A 22,110-nucleotide genomic window follows, 5' to 3' on the forward strand; every position below is an offset into this window, starting at 1 on the left:
ATGGAAATTTTACATGTTCATTTTGGTGCTGGGGGAGCATTTAGAGTACCAGTTAGCTTGTGTCCCTGGTGTTACACATTGCTTGTTCCATTTCACTTATTTTCAGTAGTTTGATTTCCATGTGGATTTTAAAGTGGGGCACAGATGCACGTTTTTGTGTTTAATGCATGTGCATAATTATAAGTGTAAGATCACAGTAAATAATTCATGTCAGTTGGGGTCTTGCTGCTTATAATGAGTTCTCATGGGCAAACCTGGATTGCTTAGCTTCTTTCAGATACATGTAACACTTTATGCTTCCTATTGGGTAAAACTGACACAATCTCATTAGCTGTTAAGAATGAAATGGGAGAGAGTCCATAGAATTTCTAAATTTTCAACTCTCATGAAAGAAGCAGAAACGTTTGGACATGATATCCTGCCTTTCACTCCCCTTAAGGAGTCTTAAAGTGGCTCACAATCTCCTTTCCCTTCCTCCCCCACAACAAACACTCTGTAAGGCGAGTGAGGCTGAGAGACTTCAGAGAAGTGTGACTAGCCCAAGGTCACCCAATAGCTGCATGTGGAGGAGCTGGGAAGCGAACCCGATTCACCAGATTATGAGTCCACCGCTCTTAACCACTACACCACGATGGGTCAGGTAACAAACACCAAACATATCAACCTGTTGGTTTCCAACACAGCTAGTAAGCTGATTAGAATCGTAGAGTTGGAAGGGACCCCCAAGGGTAATCTGTTCCAACCCCTCAATGCAGGACTCTTTTGCGCAAACCAATAACCCTGAGATAAAGAGTCTCATTCTCTACTGACTGAGCTGCCTCAGCTGTCAATATATGTTGGGTTCTCTTGTGATTCTCTAGTCTGTGTACAAACATGGGAATTACAGAGAAGTAACCCTGTTTTTGCTTCTGTAAACTAGTTGTGTTTTTAAAAGTTAATTGTGTAGTGGTTAAGAGCGGTGGACTCGTAAGCTGGTGAACCGGGTTCACTTCCCTGCTCCTCCACATGCAGCTGCTGGGTGACCTTGGGCTAGTCACACTTCTCTGAAGTCTCTCAGCCCCACTCACCTTACAGAGTGTTTGTTGTAGGGGAAGAAGGGAAAGGAGAATGTTAGCCGCTTTGAGACTCCTTCGGGTAGTGATTAAGCAGGATATCAAATCCAAACTCTTCTTCTTATTGTCACACAAATCTTATGGGCAAAATTCAGAAAATTGGATAACTGGAGACAGGATTTAAATGGTTGAATATGTGATCAGGATCAACTGATAGAAGACTATTTTGTTATGTGCTGGTTTTAATGAACCAGTATGTTTAACACATTGGTTTTTGGGTTGGGAACCTCCAGCCACTGGGCCAAATTAGGCCTAATTTGATTCACAAGACTATTTCCTCAACCATGCCCATTTGTGACGTTGGGGACAGGGCAGGTGGAGAACACCAAACTGGAGCATTAATACCTACTCCCCATTGTTCCTTGACAAGCTGTTTGGAAATTGTTGTGCAGCTCATCCCTGTCCAAAACGGGGATTGATGTATGTGCTGAAATTGAATTTTTGTCAGGACAAAGTCTTTTAAATGTTAGTACAGTTCCAGCTGTAGATACCTTGTGTTCAAATGGATGTTACTTCCAATTGTTTGGCTGAGACTTCCAAGGCAACTAGAACGAAGCTTCTAGTCAGAAAACAACCTAGTGATTGACGAATTTTATGCAGATAAAAATATTTTTGTCTAATTGTGCAAATATTCTGCTGCCAACAACATTTGAGTCCTGAAAATACTTCAGTTAAGTATAAATAACATATGTTGTAGCTCTGTTTTCTCTGAGGTATATCTTGGCCATCTGCTATATCTGGAATTGGACTTGTGTTCTACATGCTGCAGAAATCTGTTCTCCCTAAATAACTTTAAGGAGTTGATAGCTAATAAGGTGGCCTAATTCAGAGTTATCAGATGTATTACTGTAGATTAGCTATATCATTGCAATATAAAACTACTTGCATACAAGCAATTTTAGATCCAGGTATAAAATAATCTAGCCAAGCATGATACAGTACTGTTCATGATCAAGGACCAAATGTTCCTCTCCTTAGACAGTTTATTTTAGGGATTTTTATAATTATTTGTTTTACATGAGCACTTAATACTGATTTCGGGATACATGAATAGCTAGGTTTTCCTGACACATGGACTTGAAGCAAGGGATATTCATTCCATGATGTATAGAAAATAGTATATGTGTTCTTCTCAGTCATTCTGAATATTATGCCCAGGAGTTAACTGAGTGTTAACTTAAAGTGTGTACACACATCCCTTCTTCAGCCTTACATTGATACAGCACAACACTTTGTTTAGCCTGTTTCCCCCACCTTTTATGGAATTGGAATGTCTACATTATAATCTCTAAAAAAATTCAGTCTCTATCTCTCTCACATACTGGTTTCATTTGGATGTCGCAATAAACCATTATTGTGCTGTTCAGTGAAGGATGAGATATAAATAAAATAAAACAATTACCTTGGTGAATGGTTTTGACAGTCTGAATCTTGATGTATATCTAATCAGTATTTGATGTTTTTCCTTGTATTTTTATGTTAAAATTTTGAATGAGTGTAAGGCTACAACTCACTTATCTGGGATTAAATGCTGGTAGCTTGATTCTGGGTAAAAAAATATGTTTATGGAAAGGGGAAAGACTGGTTGCACAAGTAACCTTTCACTCATGCAATCATATGCCATGTGTGTATGTATAAAATGAGGGTTGTACACATGTTGTGGTTGTTACACTGGTAGCTAGTTACAGAGATTACATAGTTTAGGCATAAAATGAAAGCCAGATGCAAGATCCAATTGTTTCAGTTGAGTAAATGGTGCATGGTTTCAAGAACTAGAAATGTATGAGCCTGAAGACAAAAACAAGCCAAGTCTAAGAATAATGCATATACATACAAGTCTGAGTGCACACACACAAACAGCACATTCCTTTCAGACTTCAAGAAGTGACCTACATTTGGCTTGCTTCTGGCTATCTTGAACACCATCTGATTCTATCAGTGTGTTTTCTTTAAATGGAAAATATCTAGAGAATCTTATCATCCTTTCAACTGAATCAGCCCGAATACCTGAATTACACTGCGTATTGAGCACGTTTGTGTACAGAATAGAATTTATTTGTTATATAGGTAAATAGTGTTGCGGTTTTTCTTTTGTTCATTTTTTGCTGTGATTGGTAGGCATCTGGCTAATTTAATTTGCAATCTTGTAAATTAATAGAGTGGCGACCTCTAAAACAGCCCTTTAAACAAGCCCACAAATGTTACTAACCTACACAGAAGAACTTTAATGTGAGCAAACAAATTCCTTCTAACCTACAGATGCTAGGCTGGTGCTTCCATGCAAAGTTGTCCTGAATGATTTCCCCTCTCTTAATTTCATGTGCTATTCTCTTTCTCATGGACTCTTGACTCCAGTTAAGGGGAAGTAATAGTACAGCTCTATTCTTCATTGATCAGACCACACCTGGAGCGCTGTGTCCAGTTCTGGGCACCACAATTTAAGAAAGATAGAGACAAGCTGGAATGTGCGCAGGAGGTCAACCAAGATGATCAAGGGTCTGGAAACTAAGCTTTATGAAGAATGGTTGAGGGAGTTTGGTATGTTTAGCTTGGAGAAGAGGAGACTGTTGTAGAGTTGGAAAGGCTCTTGAGGATCATCTAGTCCAACCCTCTGCAATGCAAGTCTCTCCACTAAAGCATCCATGGCAGATGGCCATTCAGCCTCTGCTTAAAAACCTCCAGTGAAGGAGAGTCCACAACCTTCTGAGGGAGTTTGTTCCAATGTCAAACTGCTCTTACTGTCAAAATGTTCTTCCTGATATTTATTAGGAATTTCCTTTTTTGTAATCTGAATCCACTGGTCTGGGACCTAGCCTCTGGAGCAGGAGAAAAGAAGCTTGTTCCCTCTTCCATGTGACAGTTCTTAAGATATTTGTAAATGGCTATCATATCTCCCCTCAGTCTCGTCTTTTCCAGGCTAAACATACCCAGCTCCTTCAAATAATCCTTGTAAGGCTTGGTTTTCAGACCATTTATCACCTTGGTTGCACATGTTCCAGCTTGTTAATATCCTTGAAGGATGGAGCAAGCTTGTTTTCTCCTGCTCTGGAGGGTAGGACCTGTACCGATGGCTTCAAGTTACAAGAAAGGAGAATCTGACTAAACATCAGGAAGAACTTTCTGACAGTAAGGGCTGTTCCTGCATTGCAGGACTTGGACTAGGTGACCCTCAGGGTCCCTTCCGACTCTACAGCTTTATGATTCTAGAAGGTAAACAAGGATCCAGGTCAAACTGTCTGGCAAATACAGTTCTAGACACGTTCCTAGATTTCATTTGGAGTCTACTCTTCAAGTTCCTGTGAAGCCCACTTAAAGGTTGGGAAATTTCTTCTGGTAGGTTGAAGGGTAGGTGGGAACTGTTACTTCTTTAACGTTTTGCAGCTTACAGTACTCTCACCATGATCCATTGACTACCCTGAATTGATGATGAGATGGATTCTGGATGGAAGCTGGTGTCAGTCTCCTTAGCAAATGTACACAGTCTCTTCTACCCTTTCATTATATAGCCTTTTCCGTATGCTGAAGATGCACTTCTTTACTTTGGCCTTTGACACTTAAGATTTACATTTTCAGGACCTGTTCTAGTTGTGATTCTAATTTGTTTGAAATGGTTCTTAATGTTGTATTTTACATTGACGTAATCCTCAATGGATTTTTCTCATCAGGCTCCATTTCTTTGCATCTTCAAGTGGCTGGGGAAACCCAACCAGATGGGCCGGGTATTATTATTATTAGTATTATTATTTGTAACTGGCTTTTAATCTATGATTTGTGACTTTCTTCTATGTTATTTCTGTCATTTTCTGCTAGTACTGCTACTTTGTTATATATTTAATTTATCTGTTTAAAATTATTTATTTTACTGTTGTATACCACATCAATTACTAGAAGCATGTATTAGGCAAGTGAGCATTTATTACTTACAATTTTTGTGAACAGCAGGGGCAAATTTTGCCCCAGTTGTTTTGTTGCTGCATATCTACATTGTTGATATTGCTTTTTAAAATTTAAACCTTGATCCACGTTTTTGACTCTTAAGAGGTACAGTGGTACATCGGGTTACAGACGCTTCAGGTTACAGACTCCACTAACCCAGAAATAGTACCTCAGGTTAAGAACTTTGCTTCAGGATGAGAACAGAAATCGCACGGCGGCAGCAGGAGGCCCTATTAGCTAAAGTGGTGCTTCAGGTTAAGAACAGTTTCAGGTTAAGAACGGACCTCCAGAACGAATTAAGTTCTTAACCCGAGGTACCACTGTATACTAATACGCTCAGATAATTGTTTTAAATTCTGTCTAAAACAATTGCATTATTAGTCTTTGGAAATGTTTTAAGAGCACAGTTAATATATGGTTTATTTCTTTATTCAAATCCTGAGATCCATCAGCTGGAGTTAGATGCAAAATAATGGCTAGAATTAGCAGAACATAAGAAACAAATGTTAGACAATATTTATTGTGTTAAGAATGGAGCCTTGCCAGAAGATGTTCACTTTTACAGGCATCACTTAAAAGCCAATAAATATTGCCAGATTCAATAGATCACTTTCCCAAGTAAAAAAATTCTTAGGTTGTGTATTCATTATTGCCAGTGTATCAAGTGTGAATGCTTGTATTATTAAGTATTCTTGCAGATACTGTATATCTATGGAAAGAAAATGAGGACTGTAATGCAACAAGGTTTGTTCAATTATCTGTATTCTATCAAATGTTATAGGCAAATAACCAGAAAAAGGAGTGTTGAGAGCCCATCAGGTGTCATCTTGTTTCGACAATACACCTCATAACACCACTTTTTTGGAGTAATGCCATAAAATTATACATCAATGGAAAGATAATTTAGTTAAGAATGTAATGCAGTAATTTTTATGAAAGATTATTTATTACAACATAAATAAGGAGGACATTTGTCAGTGTGTTATATGATTGCTATCAAGTTGGTTGGGGTTTTTTGTCTTTCATTTAGTGAGCTTGTAAAACGTAATAAAATTAAAGAAATGGTGCAAAGAGTTGACTGGTCACCCAGAAAGTGATGTAAAATAGTAATATTAAGTGAACAAGGCTACAGTTATGAAGAAATTAGAAGAAAAATCAGTGGAAACTTAACCAAAGGTGGCATTTCTAAATTTTTGAAGAGGTATAAGGAGACTCAGTCGCTACAAAATCAAACTGGTAAAGACAGGAAAGGTGCACAGCAGCAAGTGACAATACAAGAATTGAGAAACTGTGCCTACGTGACAGAAGAAAATCATCTGGATGTATACAAGATAACATGGCGCAATGTACGGTGGTACCTCGGGTTACAGACACTTCAGGTTACAGACTCCGCTAACCCAGAAATAGTACCTCGGTTTAAGAACTTAAGAACTAGCTAAAGTGGTACCTCAGGTTAAGAATAGTTTCAGTTAAGAACGGACCTCCAGAATTAATTAAGTTCTTAACCCAAGGTACCCCTGTAATGTGAAGTTGAGTGCAAGGACTGTTCGGCTCAGACTGCAGGAATATGGTCTAAATGCTACAATTCCAAGGAAAAAGCCATTGTTATCTCTCAAACAAAGGTTGAAAAGATTAAACTGGGCTAAAACCCATGTTAACTGGACAGTGGAACAATGGGACAGTGTTATTTGGAGTGATGAGACCCAAATCTCCTTGCTTGGTAGCGATGGCATGTAATATGTGAGGGGGAGTATCAGAGAAGATTTACATTCTACTTCCCTTGCACCCACCATGAAACACCCAGTTAGTGTTATGATCTGGGGTTGTATGACAGCAAAAGGTGTGGGCAGAAATTGTGTCAATGGGAATATAAATGCCCAAAAATACATAGCCCAGACATTAACCCAGTCAAAATGGAGCCGACCAAAGAAGCTTGTTAGTCAGAAGCAACCTAGCAATAAAACCCAATTAGTAGAGGCAATAATTCAATTTTAGTTTCACATTATTACAGCTGCAGAACTAAAAAACTTGGTTCACTCCATGGGAAGGCTAAAGGTTACCCAACTAAGTATTAACTGACATGGTGAGAATTTTTGTATATCTCATTTTTTCTTTGCGTTCCAGGTTTCTTCTTTATGAATGTTGTTGTAATAAAAAAATCCTTCATAAAAATTATTGCATTACATTCTTTATTAAATTATCTTTCCATTGATATATAATTTTATGGTATTACTCCAAAAAAGGTGAGCTTATGAGCCATCATTGCCAAAACCAGACGACACATGATTGGCTCCCTAAACACTAGTTTATGTAACTCTTGCAAGGGGTGTGTACATATAGAGAAAGAGAATCATACCTCTGAAGAGACTGAAATCTTTGAACACTGCATTTTAACTTGAAAGACTTAATGCTGCTGACTGAATAACCAAAAGCTGATTAAAAATTACATTGCCTCAAACTATCATTGTTGGGACCAAAGACAAAAAACCAAAACTTGTATTACTTCCAGTACCAGGGACCGTATTACTAGTTGCTGAGGAACAGGAGTGGAAGAGGATCATGTCCTGCTTTGGTAATAAAATGCTGGAGTAGATAAATAGGCCTTATATTTCTTGCTTAAATATGCAAGAGTATGGCTCAGATTAGTCAAGTAATGTTAATAACACCTGAAAAAGGCAGGTGTGCACAAAATCAAGTTTCTTGAGGACCCCCCAATATCTATCTATCTAATACTGTATTAGTTCTGCTTCCCTTAATGGGAGGCTAGTGATGTGTGTGTGTGTGTGTGTGTGTGTCCAGTAGCACCTTAGAGACCAACTAAGTTTGTTTGGGAGGCTGATGTTTGAGATACTGAGTGAAAACATTGAATATGGCTTTTAAAAAAAGCATAAAGTGGTTAATTAAAATTGACATCCTCCTAAAGTTCCTCGTGGATACAGTGGTACCTCAGGTTAAGAACTTTATTCGTTCTGGAGGTCTGTTCTTAACCTGAAACTGGTCTTAACCTGAAGCACCATTTTAGCTAATGGGGCCTCCTGCTGCCGCCGGAGCACAATTTCTGTTTTCATCCTGAAGCAAAATTCTTAACCCGAGGTACTATTTCTGGGTTAGCGGAGTCTGTAACCTGAAGCATCTGTAACCTGAAGCGTATGTAACCTGAGGTACCACTGCATTTCTATTAATACTCTCTTTAAAACAGAGAAAAACTATCTATCTTTGTGACTCTTAACACAATATTTCAGATGAACAAGATAGAACAAATCTGTGCACTGAGTTGGGACTGTAAATTATCAGGACCATGGGCGTAGCCAGGGTTTTTGTTGGGGGAAGGCCTTGGGGGGCAGAACCTCAGTTTGCTATGTATTATTATTTATTTTCATTGATGGGGGGAGCTGCCTCTTCCCTGCTCCCCCTTGGCTTCGCCTATGATCAGGGCCATCCAGAAACTGGTGCCCCTTTCCCGCAAGACTGTTAGTAAAGGATCTAGTTACAGTTGGTCCCTCTGTTGGTCTGCCGTAGTCGAAACAAAATTAAGGCGCTACTGGAAGGAATTTTTTTATTTTGTTAGTAAAGGAGTATCATTCAGCAGCAATCAAAGGCTTCAGACCTGAGCACACTTAACTAGGGAATAAGTACTACTAAATTCGGAATTTATGAGTAAATATATTTAGGATTGTTTTTTGTAACACTTTTATTTAAGCTAGTTTCAGATTTAACATTCTGAAGAATGGAGTTTTATTTGCTGTGGTAGTTCAGTAGCTTTATTATTAAGATTAAAAGCAGATTGCTAGCTTTTTGGTTTCACAAAACCTGGTTTTGTTTGACTGGTGTGGAACTGACAAAACAAACCCTGCCCTTACAAAATAATTTAAAAAATAAAGTCTAGTAGCACCTTAGAGACCAGCTAAGTTTGTTCTAGGTATGAGCTTTGTAATTCCTGCCCTCAGTCTCTTGGGCTACTTTATGTTCCGGTATTTGCAAGCTCACTCATTCCGCAGAGAAGCTGTGCTCCACTCCGGAATTTGCCTTTTCTCCCCGTTTCTTGAGACGAAGCTCTTTAGGATATCTGCTGCTTTCTGATACTGGGAGACTGTAGTACAGTATGCTGATTGCAGCCGAGGAACGTGTTTGTCTAGGAGTCGGATTACGCTGAGGCATCCTGCGATTGGTGGCAACGAGGAATTATTATTATTTTCAGCATCGTTCTTCCTTTTGGGCGACAGTAGATTGCAAGGATAATACAGGGCCGGCGCTTCATTTAGTATATTAAGCGGACGAGATATAATCGGATTTGCTCTGCAAAAAGGGCACAATATGCGAACGGGCAATCTTCTGTAAACAATAAAACCGAGGAGGGCGGCTGCTGCTGCTCCTCCCCTCGCTAATCCTCTCCGGCGCTGCTTCCAGAGATCTGCGGGAGGAGAGCTCGCTCTGCTCCCTCCCGACCGCCCCGGCTTGGATTTGGGGTGGTGATGGTGGGCGCGCGTGGCCGGGAGGCAGGAGAGAAAGGGAGGCTCCGTGGGGCGGCTGTTTCATAGGCAGGCGCTGCTGTCGACATGGAGCGATGCGGTTACCTCCCCAGGCAGCCGAGCCGGAGGAGGGAAGGGCAGCCGGAGCTGCCGTGCCTTCCGAAGTGACTGCAGGCGGAGGAGATCGCCGCTGGAGGAGAGGCAGGGACAAAGGACCTGGCCTCGGTTAGTCCCCCGCGGAGGGACTGGAGATGTACCTCCTGGACAGCAGCGACCCGACCTCCGCCCCTTCCTCCCCCGGCGCCGCGGAGCGGGGGACCCCCCAGCGGAAAACGGTCTACCGCATCTCGGTGACCCTGGTGAAGAAGGAGCCTCTCGGCTCGGCCGCCGTGCCCCGCGATGGCTTCCTCCCGGAGCAGCAGCAGGAGAGCGCCGGGGCTGCCGCCGGGCACGCTTTCCGCAGCTCGCGGGCCCTCAGCACCGGGCAGCTGGAGCTGGGCCGCCTGAAGGTGACCAGGCGAGCCGGGCTGGGCTTCAGGTGGCCGCCGGCAGAGGCGCGTGGGAAGAAGGACGCGGCGCCCGAGGGGGGTGGCCGGCGTCCCCCGCGGGGCTCGCAGGAGGAGGAGGAGGCCGGCCCCGCGGGGATCCCGAGACACTCGCCCGCCGAGGAAGCGGCCCCCGATGGCCTGGGCCCCGCGCGGCCAGCGGCGGCGGCTCCGCTGCGCCGGAGCTGCAGTTTCCGGCACTGGAGCGGCGGGGAGGCGCTGCGGCTGCGCGCCTTGGCGCGGACCAAGCGCCACAGCAGCTCCGGCTGCCTCTCTCTGCCTGCCGGCGGCGCGGGAAGGTCGCTGAGCGCCGGCAGGCGCCCCCCTCGGGCGGGAGCCGAGGCGGGCGGGGGCCCGAAGAGCCCGGCCGGCGAGCTGCCGATGCTTTCGGAGCGGCTGGGGGCCTGGGAGAGTTCGGCCGGGAGCGTCGCCTCTTCGCCGGAGCGCCGCCTGCTGCGCTTCTTCAGCGGGGTCTTCTCGCCCTTCGGGAGCCCCCTGGGCAGGTCTCCCCGGGCCCGGGCGGGGAGCAGCAGCAGCCTCCAGAGAAGCGCCGGCGCCCGCGCGCAGTCCAGCACCGAGAGCCTCGCGGAGCCCCTGAGCAGAGGTGCCTCCTGGGTTGGGCGGGGAAGGGGGCGGGCAGCACTCGGGCGAAATGCGCGCCTTGGGCTTGGCGAACCCGAAAGGGATGCCCTTTCTCGCCTGGGTATTCCTGCACCGTTCCATAAATCTGCACTAGTCGTTGAGCTTGGCTCCTCAGTGTTGGGTCTTTCTATTGGAGAGCAGGAGGAGAGCCCCTTGGTTTCTTATATAGGTTACTAGGTCAGTGAATCTTCACAGCAGCATGCACACCCTTTGTCTTTGTCAAGTAATGCTTTTCTTTTCTCTCCCCCACCCTCACACATTTTTTGGTAGAATCCTGCTCTCCTTCTTGTTGTTAATGTTGCTGTTGTTGTTGTTGGTGGTGGTGGTAGTTCAGTAGGACACTCCTAAAGGGCGCTGTAGGTTCTTTTAACTTGTTGGAATAATGTTACATTTTATGCCAGTGTGAGGAATGCTAAGTGTGTATGCGCAAACAGTGCAAGGTGCTTTAAAAGCCTATTTTAGACCTTGTATAAATTGTATTGGGATGAACACTTGTTCTCAAAGGCAAGTAGGGTCCTAGTAACACAATGCAATATTGGGACAAAATGAAACTGGTTGCAGGTGATATGCTAAATTAGTGACATTCATAAAACTGCTGATTTCTTCTGAATGGCTCAGTGAATGTTTGTGAAGTATACAGAGAACACTGGTTGGTACCCTCTTCTGCATCCCATTATGCTAGAAGCTACAGCAAAGCTCCTTTTGCTCATCAAATATTTAAGCCGGCAAAGATGAAGGTGGCAATCTTTGTTGAGAGTAGTGACCTATTGCAGTGCAGGTGCATAGCCCTAGACATAGGAAGAAAAAACTGGAGGCATTGTATGTAGTACATGTGATACAGTATTGATGTTTCATCTAGATAAACAGACATAGGCCTGGTTTATAAGTTCCACTGTGTTCCATCAGGGTGGCTTATTTCCTGGAAAAGGAGTATAGATTTGCACTTTAGAATCTCCAGATTGGAATGAACTAGGCTCTGTTTTTTAGATGAAATGTAATAAAGGGAGTAGCTCTGTCAGTAAATATAATGAAACAGAGGAAAGGGCTATGGAATTAAACATCTCTTTTAAATGTGAGCAGGGTTGGGGGATGTGAAAGCAGCAACTCAGTGGGAAATCATTAACATGTTATTAATTATTCCCTGAATTTTAACTTAAATTTACTCCAGTATGATTATTTCATTCATTGCTTTTATTTATGTAATGTGCATCATGCTTTCCCTTCAAAAAATGGACAGTGGCATTTCTGTTCACTAATTATGCCAAGTAGATTAAAAAGTGACTTTCCCAATAAATGGGGGAGTAGAAGAATTAGAACTTGGATAGGAGAGACTTGAGTACAAATTCAAGGGGTTGTATCCAACAAAGCGATACCATGTGCACAAGGACTGCTACTTATGCAGTGGAACTTTCCTTTATATGTGTCCCCCTGTGTCCCCCCCCCAAATGGTTTTCTTCTTGGAGTGCAGTTGGCTGGCAGTGGGATAAGGGATGAACAGAGCGAGCTCATGGGAAGTGGTCCTTTTAATTATTGGCAGCACAGTTAAGAGAGAGCCTTGCATCTTCACTGGGGAGGTAAAGGAGGCAAAGAAGACATGTTTAACTGAAATCCCATCCTGCAAATTTGAATATGGGCTATTGAGTAGCTTTGTCAAGGGATGCTTGATTGACTGTCACATAGGCCATGTGGGAAGACTCTAGAGAGGGATGGAGTTCTAATTTGGTCCAAAAGGTTGGCTTCCCCAAGCTGTGGCCTGGTAGAGGATGCTGGTGTACAATCGGGAGTCTTAAAGTGCTCTTGTGATTGCAGTTTGGAAGGGAAGGCATCCTGAATCATAACAATCATAATGTTATTATTTGCATGCCACCCAGTTGACTGGGTTGCTCCAGCCATTCTGGGCAGCTCCCAACAAAATTTTAAAAGCACAATAAAACCTCAACATCAGAAACTGTACAGGGCTGCCTTCAGATGTTTTCTAAAAGTCATATAGTTGCTTATCTGTTTAACATCCAATGGGAGGGCATTTCACAGGGGGGGCACCACTACCAGACAGAGTGCATCCAGTTCTCAGCCATCGTACCAGATTGAGCTGGTTGACAGCTGCCCCGGACACAGAAATATCCTGCACTTCCATGGACATCTGTGAGTCCAAAATGATCCCATGGCTGCACACCTGCTTCTTTAGTTACCCGGTTGAGGACTAGGGAGGCCCCCCCCGCAACCTGCCTGTCCCCCAGAAACTGTACTTGTCAGGATTCAACCTCAACCCATTTTCATGTCTGACATTTATATATATATTGCTGGAAACCGCCCAGAGTGTCTGGGGAAGCCCAGCCAGATGAGGGGGTTATAAACAATAAAATAATTATTATTTTAATTATAATTATTATAACTGCCACCCCACTGAAGAAGTGGAGGAGCCTCCAGACACTCACAGAGGACATTCACTGCCTTCACTGGTTCCAATTTAAACAAGAGGTAGAACTGGAGATCATCTGCATAATGGTGAACACCCAGTCCAAACCCCTGGTGATCTCCCCCAGTGGGCTTCATATAGATGATGCAAAGCATGGGGGAGAGGATGGAGACCTGAGGCACCCCATAAGTGAGTGCCGAGGGGTCTGAACACTCACCCCCCAACACCACTTTTTGGTGATGGCCCAGGAGGAAGGAGCAGAACCGCTGTATAACAGTTCTCTGAACTCACAACCCTCCTAGATGGTCCAGAACGATACCATGATTGATGTTATCAGAAGCCACTGAGAGATCCAGCAGAACTAGGAAACAGCTTTCACCTCTGTTCCTAGCTCACCAGATCATCAACCAGTGTGATCAAGAAGGTTTCAGTCCCATGATGAAGCCTGAATCCTGATTGGAAGGGATTCAAGTGGTCCACATCCTCCAGATTTGCTTGTAGTTGTTCAGTGACCAGTTTCTTCTTTGGGACTTTGAAGTGTGCAATCACCTGATGTTATTGTGATGACAGGTGGGGAGAGCTAAGAACATAAGAGCCTCTTGGATCAGGTCAGTGGCCCACCTGTCACATCCTGTTCTCACAGTGGCCAGCCAGATGCATAGGAGAAGCTGGCAAGCAGGACCTGGACACAAGAGCCCTCCCTTTTTTGTGGCTTCCAGCAGTTGGTATTCAGAAGTGTAACTCTAACCATGGAGGCAGAACATAACCATCTTGGCTAGTAGTCATTGTTGGTTTTCTCCTCCATGAATTTGTCCAGTCCTCTTAAAGCCATCCAGGTTTGTGGCCATCATTGCCTTCAGCAGTTTGGTCTGCAAGGCTAGGTCCCGCTAAGATACGAACTCATGGAGCCAAAAGGTCCCCACCCTGCTTTAGAAGCAATACTTCTTGATCTTTGCCATCCACGTTATACTAGGACTAGTTTCTGTTTGCCATTTTTCACGAGAGATGACTGATGGAATGGAACAAAACAAAAGAGAGAGAATTCCTGTAAACCATGGCCATACCTCCTGTTGTTTACTCCTTGGTTTTTAGATTGGTCAGGAAGACCAAACTTCTTCCTTGTCAACAGTTCGTGTTGCTTTTTAGTCTGCCTTGAGTAAACATTTGTACCTTTTCAACCTTTCACACCGCAACTTTATTTATCCTCTGCTTAATATATTTATTGAGTACATTTTACTCAAAGCATTGCCATAACCAACTGTCACATTCACAGTTGATGGGGAATGAGTGGATAATCTTGAATACTAATTACACATCTGTCACTCTGCTGAGAAGTAATTAGGCAATTCTACTTAGCAGATCAAATCCTTTAACTCTGGTAGCATTTTGAAAAACTATACCCCCTCATTCACTCTTCAATTTCATATTGGATATGAAATCTAACACAACACTCATTCTTAAAGAGAGGATTCTATTTCATGTTAAATAATTTTCCTTTTTGAGCCTCATTCTTTAACCACCTTGCGATATTGTGAGAAGGAACTATTAGGAGTGTCAGTGCCCTCTCCACTTGGGAGTTCAAGAGATTGCACTATGAAGTCCAAAGGGACATCAGCCTAATGCAGTTCCAGCTAGACTTAAATACATTAATACCTTTTATCTCCATATCATACTGCATTAAATGTTCTTGTTAATAACATGTTGTCGTTGCTTAAAACGGTTGCCTTGTATCTGAAGAAGTGTGCATGCACATGAAAACTCATACCAAGAACAAACTTAGTTGGTCTCTAAGGTGTTACTGGACTATATATATATGTACATATATATATGTGTGTACATATATATGTGTGTGTGTGTGTGTGTGTGTGTGTATATATATATATATATATGCCTTTCACTGTTAGACCATGATGTAGAACTTGTAATGTGTATACAGTGGTACCTCGGGTTACATACGCTTCAGGTTACAGACTCCTCTAACCCAGAAATAGTACCTTGAGTTAAGAACTTTGCTTCAGGATGAGAACAGAAATCGTGCTCCGGCGGTGCGGCGGCAGCAGAAGGCCTCATTAGCTAAAGTGGTGCTTCAGATTAAGAACAGTTTCAGGTTAAGAATGGACCTCCGGAATGAATTACGTTCTTAACCCGAGGTACCACTGTACCTAGATACTGTAGTTACAAAGATCAGAGTTAAAATGACTTCATTTCATGAACAATGGTCCTTTTGCATGCTTTTGTGGTGGTTTTAAGGTATGTGTCAGTTGGACATATTAATACAGTATTTGGATACATTATGAAGCTGTTAAGAAACTGTCTAGTTTAATTCTACCAGATTTTGCAGAAGTAGTGTTTTTTTAATCAGGGTTGTTGCTGGACCATACCAAAGTTATGCAAGAGAAGGCATTCAGGAGGCAGTTAACACTTAATTCTTCACTGATGTAAATTACATTCAAGACATGGATGCTATAGAATAAAGGATTGTATCAAAATTAGAACTTTTAGGTCATGATGAGATTAAAATGGAAATATTTGAAAGTGGATTGTTTTAGTGTATTTACTTTTTGTAAGCTATCTTGGGAGAGCTTGATTCTGAAAGTTGGCATACGCATTTCTTAAATAAGTATACATAAATCCTTACTGAGAGTTCTTTGCAAATGATACTGATTGTGAGTGTACTACTACTGTACTACTAAAAGGTACCCCTGACCATTAGGTCCAGTCACAGATGACTCTGGGGTTGCGGTGCTCATCTTGCTCTATAGGCTGAGGGAGCTGGCGTTTGTCTGCAGACAGCTTCCGGGTCATGTAGCCAGCATGACTAAGCCGCTTCTGGCGAACCAGAGCAGTGCATGGAAATGCCGTTTACCTTCCCGCCGGAGCGGTTCCTATTTATCTACTTGCACTTTGATGTGCTTTTGAACTGCTAGGTGGGCAGAAGCAGGGACCGAGCAATTTATATGCTGTTGTTCATAAAAACCCACCAAAATGGTTTACAACATAATAAAAACCATGTAAAAAATAAATATGCTGCCCTGAGCAAAATATTCTCTGAGGTAGGTTAGACTGAGTATATGGCTGACCCACAGTCACTTAATGGGTTTCACAACTGAATGAGGATTCAGACTCCCTGGTTCTAGTCAGACGCTACCCGCTAGACAGGGGCCTTTGCCACAAACTGTTTGGTGGAGATGCCTGCAAGAAATAGTGATTTCAATTTTTTTTTTGGGGGGGGGGAAATGCAAAAAAGACTTGGAACGGGGTAAAACAGGGAAAGAAGGAAAAACCATGTCCTCCCTTCAATTTTCTGTTCCCCGCCCTGAGCCTTCCCATCTCTAGGTAAGTGGCAGGGACATGCGGCATTGGGAAGACAGGAGAGCAATGCAGGCCTGCCAGATGCTACTTTCTTCAAGTACAGCAGGGGGTCAGTGAATGCACTTGCCTGACTTCTGCAGAGCTAGGAACAAACTGCCTGCCCTTGTAAAGTTGGGGAGAGGAGCCAGGAATAATATGCAGATCAGATGTGGATCACTTCAGAATCATTACTCTTACTAGATTCCATGATGCTGTGATCTGAGGACTATTTACTTCTGACTTATTTTTTCAAATAATAACTGTCTGGAAGCAATTGCATCATTATATTTTGTAGTTAGCAGCCATATATGCCACTACTAGAATCCTATTTGTTTGTTTCTATACTTTCTTATCAGGAGTTTTCTATTTAAAGCCATATATAACATTTTTCTCTCTTCAGTGCGCGCTTTTATGTTAAATACTGTCATGTGTTGATGGAAGTGGGTTAAAAATATTAGAAGGTTCCAGGTCAGAGGCAAAGAAGATGCCAGATGTACTGAAATAGCCAGATGATTAAGAACTAAACTAGTATTAAGGTCATGGTCTGAATTAAATAGGGGAGAGATTAATGCTTGCAATAATTCAACTGTATGCCAGATGGTGGCCTTAGTAATTTTAGTGATGGCACAAAAATATTTTGTTAGCATTTACAACTTTTTATTTAGGTATTTTGGCCACCATTTACAAGTTGATCTGAGACAGAAAACATCTAAGGGCTATAACATGCATTATGTAAATTAAAACACACACCACTATCTGGTGGAACGCTCTGTCACAAGAGACTAGGGCCCTCCGGGACTTGACATCTTTCCGCAGGGCCTGCAAGACAGAGCTGTTCCACCAGGCCTTTGGTCAGGGCGCAGCCTGACTCCCTCCTCTGGCAATCCTCACAGAACTCTAACCCAATGGTTGCCATTAATCTGATTTGAATTGATTTTATAATGAAATGATTTTAGAATGTTGTATCATTTTACTGTTGTTAGCTGCTCTGAGCCCGGCTTCGGCTGGGAAGGGAGGGATATAAATAAAATTTTATTATTATTTAAGGCTTATTAACTTTAATTTAAGCATGGATACATTTATACACATGCAAAGTTCTTAGGGGAGAGTAATTTGAAAAAGTTAAGTTTGAAAGATTCACAGTTGCAATTGACTGTTGTATACATTTTTTATATTAACCAAACTATCCCCTTTTGGTAATACAGTTGTACATCAGCTCCCGAACACCATGGGAGTTGAACATTTCGGCTCCCGAACAATTGAAAACCAGGAGTGTTCCAGTTTTTGAACATTCTTTTGTAAGTCTACTGCAGCTTCTGATTGGCTGCAGGAAGCTGCAGCCAATCAGAAGCCGCACTTTGGAAGTCAAATGGACTTCCAGAACGGATTCTGTTTGACTTCCAAGGTATGACTGTAGAAGATTTTCCAGCTCACATCACTGGTAGGGAGGCAGATTGCTAAGGTTTCCAAGCCCAAGCAAGGTTAAACCAGTTCATTAAACGTGTGTTCCAGAAGCCAGTGTCTAGAAGGGTCAAGGCAACTGATGCTCAAACTTCTTAACTTCTCTCGGTAATCTGTGCTTCTTGACTGGATGTTGGGAGTCTTGAAGGGTATCTCAGGATATGTATATCTTAAAAACCTTAGCGTAAAGCACTTAAGACACTTTTCGGTTGAAGATCTATGCTTAAACATGGGCCCTTGGGCTCCTTTGGGAGGTGGGGCAGGAAATAGAAGTGCTAGTGGCAGTGCTTGTAGTAGTAGTTATATACAGTGGTACCTCGGTTTACAAACTTAATTCGTTCCGGAGGTCCATTCTTAAACTGAGGCGCGCTTTCCCTAATGAGGCCTCCCGCCGCTGGTGCCCTTCCACCGTTCAGATTCCGTTCATAGACCGAGGTAAAGTTCGCTAACCGGAACACTACTTCTGGTTTTGCGGAGTTCGTATACCAAATAGTTCATAAACAGGGCTGTTCTTAAACTGAGGTACCACTGTACTTGGTAATACCTTTCAACCCAAATCTTCCTAACCACATGCCTTTACTTTATAATAAAACCACAAAAAACCAAAATGGAACAGATGCTGTCCCCATTGGGTGGCAAAATAGCTGCACATAGAATTGTTTTTAAAAAGAAGAAAAAAGTTATGAAACAGAAGTGTACATTCTTAATGTATATGTGAAATAATGGAAATGTGAAAACAAGACAGACATTTCTAATTAATTGAATAGCCATGCACTTACTATTTTAAGGAAGCAAATTGTGTCTTAAAAACCATGATTTCATTAATTTTTTTAATTGGGTGTTAACATGATAGGAATAGTTTATGTGTCTAGAGACCTATATCTATATGCGTGTTAGGGCATGAGTTTGACTAAACTGCGAGAGGCAGTGGAAGACAGGAGTGCCTGGCGTGCTCTGGTCCATGGGGTCACGAAGAGTCGGACATGACTAAACAACAACAGGGCAAATAATGTTACTGTGCCATGCTGGCCATTAAGTGGTTTCTAATTTTGGCATTTCCTTCCTTATTTTAAAATAAGGAAACGTGTTCCTGTATGAGGTACCTCAGAGTAGATATCACCTATGATTCATTCTGGTATAAGTAATGGGTGCAAAATGGCAACGGAGAGTAGTACTTAGGATTAAACACCATACATATTTTGGACTTCTGTTGCTATTCCAGAAGAACTGCAAAAAATAGAATAAGGATGTCTAGGTAGAATAAGCTTGAGAATTTGTATTAGTTACAACTTGATACATCTGTTTGTGAAAGTGTATTGACTTTGCCACTGTATGGTTAATGGCACATCCACAGTATGGTTAATGGCCTAGAGCAGGGGTGTCAAACTCAAATTCATTGGGGGCCGCATCAGCAGTTTGGTCACCCTCAAAGGGCCGGTTGTATCTATAGGACTCAATATGCGCTCAATATAAAAACAAGTGGAAGTTTCCTGAATGCATGTAAAGTGGAGGTTTCCTGTGTAGAACGGCTAGCGCCGCTAGAGGGCAGACGTTCTCTGGCTTGTAGGCTGCCGCGCATGTGCTGAAAAGGCGGCTTTCTTGTGTCAAAAAAAAGAAGAAGCAAGAATAAAAGGTGAAGGCTGGCAGCCGGTGGTGGCTACACGGGCCACATGACAAGGTCTGCCGGGCCGGATTCGGCCCATGGGCCTTGTGTTTGACACCCGTGGCCTAGAGGATAAGCAGGCAAATAAAATTAGGAGGGTACACTAGTCACTCTTGCTGATTACAGGCTGGATATGGCAGTTACTTCCTTGTAATGCTGCTGTCTATCCTCCTCATTCATGTCAACTTGGCATATCTTTACCGAAAGTGAAAGGTATTGCTTTAGCTACAGTGATGCACATTACTATATTTTGCCTGCATAATATTAATAAATGGCAAAGCCTTAGGTGCATAAACTTAAGCTGTTAAGATTCTAAATTAATTGGCAAAGTATACATGACTATCACCATAATCTTACAGTTAAGTGTTCTTAGCACAGAAAATGACATGCATCACATAGCTATCTGTTTTTCAGAAATGAGCTGTCACTGAACAGAGCTATGAAATAGAAGGGTTTTCTTATTAAAATATAACTTGATGGGAATCAAAGATTATTTGCATGGGTAGAAGTGCCTTTTTTCTTGTACAATTTGCCCATCCAATTCTGCTGACTCCCCCTTTCTGCTGCAGGCCACTCATCTTTTCAGGGAAAGTCCCCCAAATCTCAAAAACAGTTTTGACAGGTGCAGGGGGTTCCAGTGGGGAGGTGGATGGGTGGGAAATCCCCATTATGCAGCAGAGCTCTGCTCTCACTTTGAGCCCAGGCAATAGATAATAACATGAAAATAAGTTAAGTCACCTATAACAATTATTTAGTACTGATGTATGGTTAAAATGCTTTATTAAAAAATGTTCAATTTTACAGATGCCTTTGTAAATAGCCAGGAGTGGACACTAAGTCGATCTGTGCCAGAACTCAAAGTGGTAAGTAACATTTCAGTACACTACTTTTAGTTTGTTTCTTAAGTTATTTGGTTTAATGCATGTTGACACTGCAGATGAAATATTTGTTTCTTTCACTCATTTAGTTGAACAACTACTCTGAATGGCTCTGTACCATGCCAGGTTCTAAAGCTTTCAAATGTAACTCAGGAGAAAAATAAAGGTGTTTATGTTTGGGTTGACTACTTGGCACTGATACTAGGACCTTTCCTGGTATCAATGTCAAGCTCACCAGCCTGTTGTTTCTTGGGTCTTATCCCCCCCCCCCCGCCACCCTTTTTGAAGATGGTGTAGCACTATTGTCAAAAAGCTGGAAGAGGCTTGAGCAAAGCCTCAGTCTTGTGGCCTTTTCTCTTCCTTGTGACCAGGTGAAAGATCTTGCTGGTCTTTGCTTTCTCTTTAAAAATAATATTTGCTTTTTTGTGTTGCGAAAGCTGGAGGTTGTGGGTTATTAAAAACTATGGTCAATTTTATTTAAAATCATTGGTTATGAAGCTGGCCTTTTTAAAATGAGAATGATTGATAGAACCATTCTGGTCATACAGCACAATAAACAGTAAATGTGAAACTAAATACTGGCAAAGTTGTCCTCTCTGATGTGCAGGAGAGGGGAGGTGGAAGTTCACAAGCCTGAGGCTTTGCTCTGGCATGTTCTAGTTCATGCATGTAGTGCTAAGCCATGATTTAGCGCAGCATTAAAACATGGTTGAATAAAAATGTTTTTCTTATTTTCTGAAGTATTCTATTTACAGTAATATACAGTCGTACCTTGGAAGTCGAACGGAATCCGTTCCGGAAGTCTGTTCGACTTCCAATATGTTCGAAAACCAAAGCACAGCTTCTAATTGGCTTCAGGAAGCTCCTGCAGCCAATCGGAAGCTGTGGAAGTCCCACCGGATGTTCGGCTTCCAAAATCCACCTCAACCTGGTATTTCTCGTTTGGGTTTACGGCGTTCGAGAGCCAAAATGCCCAATAACTAAGCTGCTCAAAAACCAAGGTTTTAATATATTTTAGTTGGGATGAGTCGAGGCTCCTTTCAGGTTGAAGTACGATAAGTTTCTTATTCCTTATGTGTGGCCTGAGGGGGCAGAACAAGGTAAAGCATATTGTCTCCAAACAGCCTACGTATTTCTCAAATTATTGTTTCTACTTTGGTATTATTTGTTTTTAAATTTTAATTATAATATGGTTATTTTTGCCATCTGTTTTTGTGTACACATACTGAATATAACTGCATTGTTACTCTTTTTAGTGGCTCAACTGCAGTTGGGTTTTGATTGCTTCAGTTAATCTTAGTACTAATTGAAGGGTTTGTTCTGTGTTCCAGAAGTAACTGTTTGAGGAAGCTGCTTTTATAATGTCTGAGCCACACCCTGAGCTATTATGTATAAGAATAGAAAAAGGAGCTAATTATAAGTACCATTGCAGCATCCGTTAACTGTAATTATACCTAGTAGCCTATTAATGGAAATAAAACTATAGTCATTCTGTCTTGCACAACCACCATTTTGCAGCAGTGTTTAATTTATATAGTTAATAGTTTAATTTAAATAGCTAAAATAAAACAAGCCAACTTCAAACTGTTTTTGAAACTGGCTTGTTATCTGAAGAAGTGTGCATGCACATGAAAGCT

General features: G+C 42.1%; 1 protein-coding gene across 7 annotated transcripts in view; it reads left to right on the forward strand.

The window, feature by feature from the left end:
- AGAP1 (ArfGAP with GTPase domain, ankyrin repeat and PH domain 1) overlaps nucleotides 1-22,110 on the forward strand; it is a 329,771-nt gene that overhangs the window by 14,509 nt on the left and 293,152 nt on the right. For 3 of the 7 annotated variants that reach the window (XM_082228166.1, XM_082228169.1, XM_082228170.1), the window contains exons 1-2: nucleotides 10,430-10,666; nucleotides 20,400-20,458. In XM_082228166.1, coding sequence (XP_082084292.1) covers nucleotides 10,444-10,666; nucleotides 20,400-20,458 — 282 coding nt within the window. In that variant the 5' untranslated portion in view covers nucleotides 10,430-10,443. Of the gene's footprint in view, nucleotides 1-8,996; nucleotides 10,667-20,399; nucleotides 20,459-22,110 lie in introns of those variants that run through there. The other 4 variants (XM_082228167.1, XM_082228168.1, XM_082228171.1 and 1 more) reach the window with 2 other exon arrangements.

The sequence above is a fragment of the Podarcis vaucheri genome (genome assembly GCF_965113315.1).
Source record: "Podarcis vaucheri genome assembly, chromosome: 1".
NCBI classification, from domain to species: Eukaryota; Metazoa; Chordata; class Lepidosauria; order Squamata; family Lacertidae; genus Podarcis; species Podarcis vaucheri.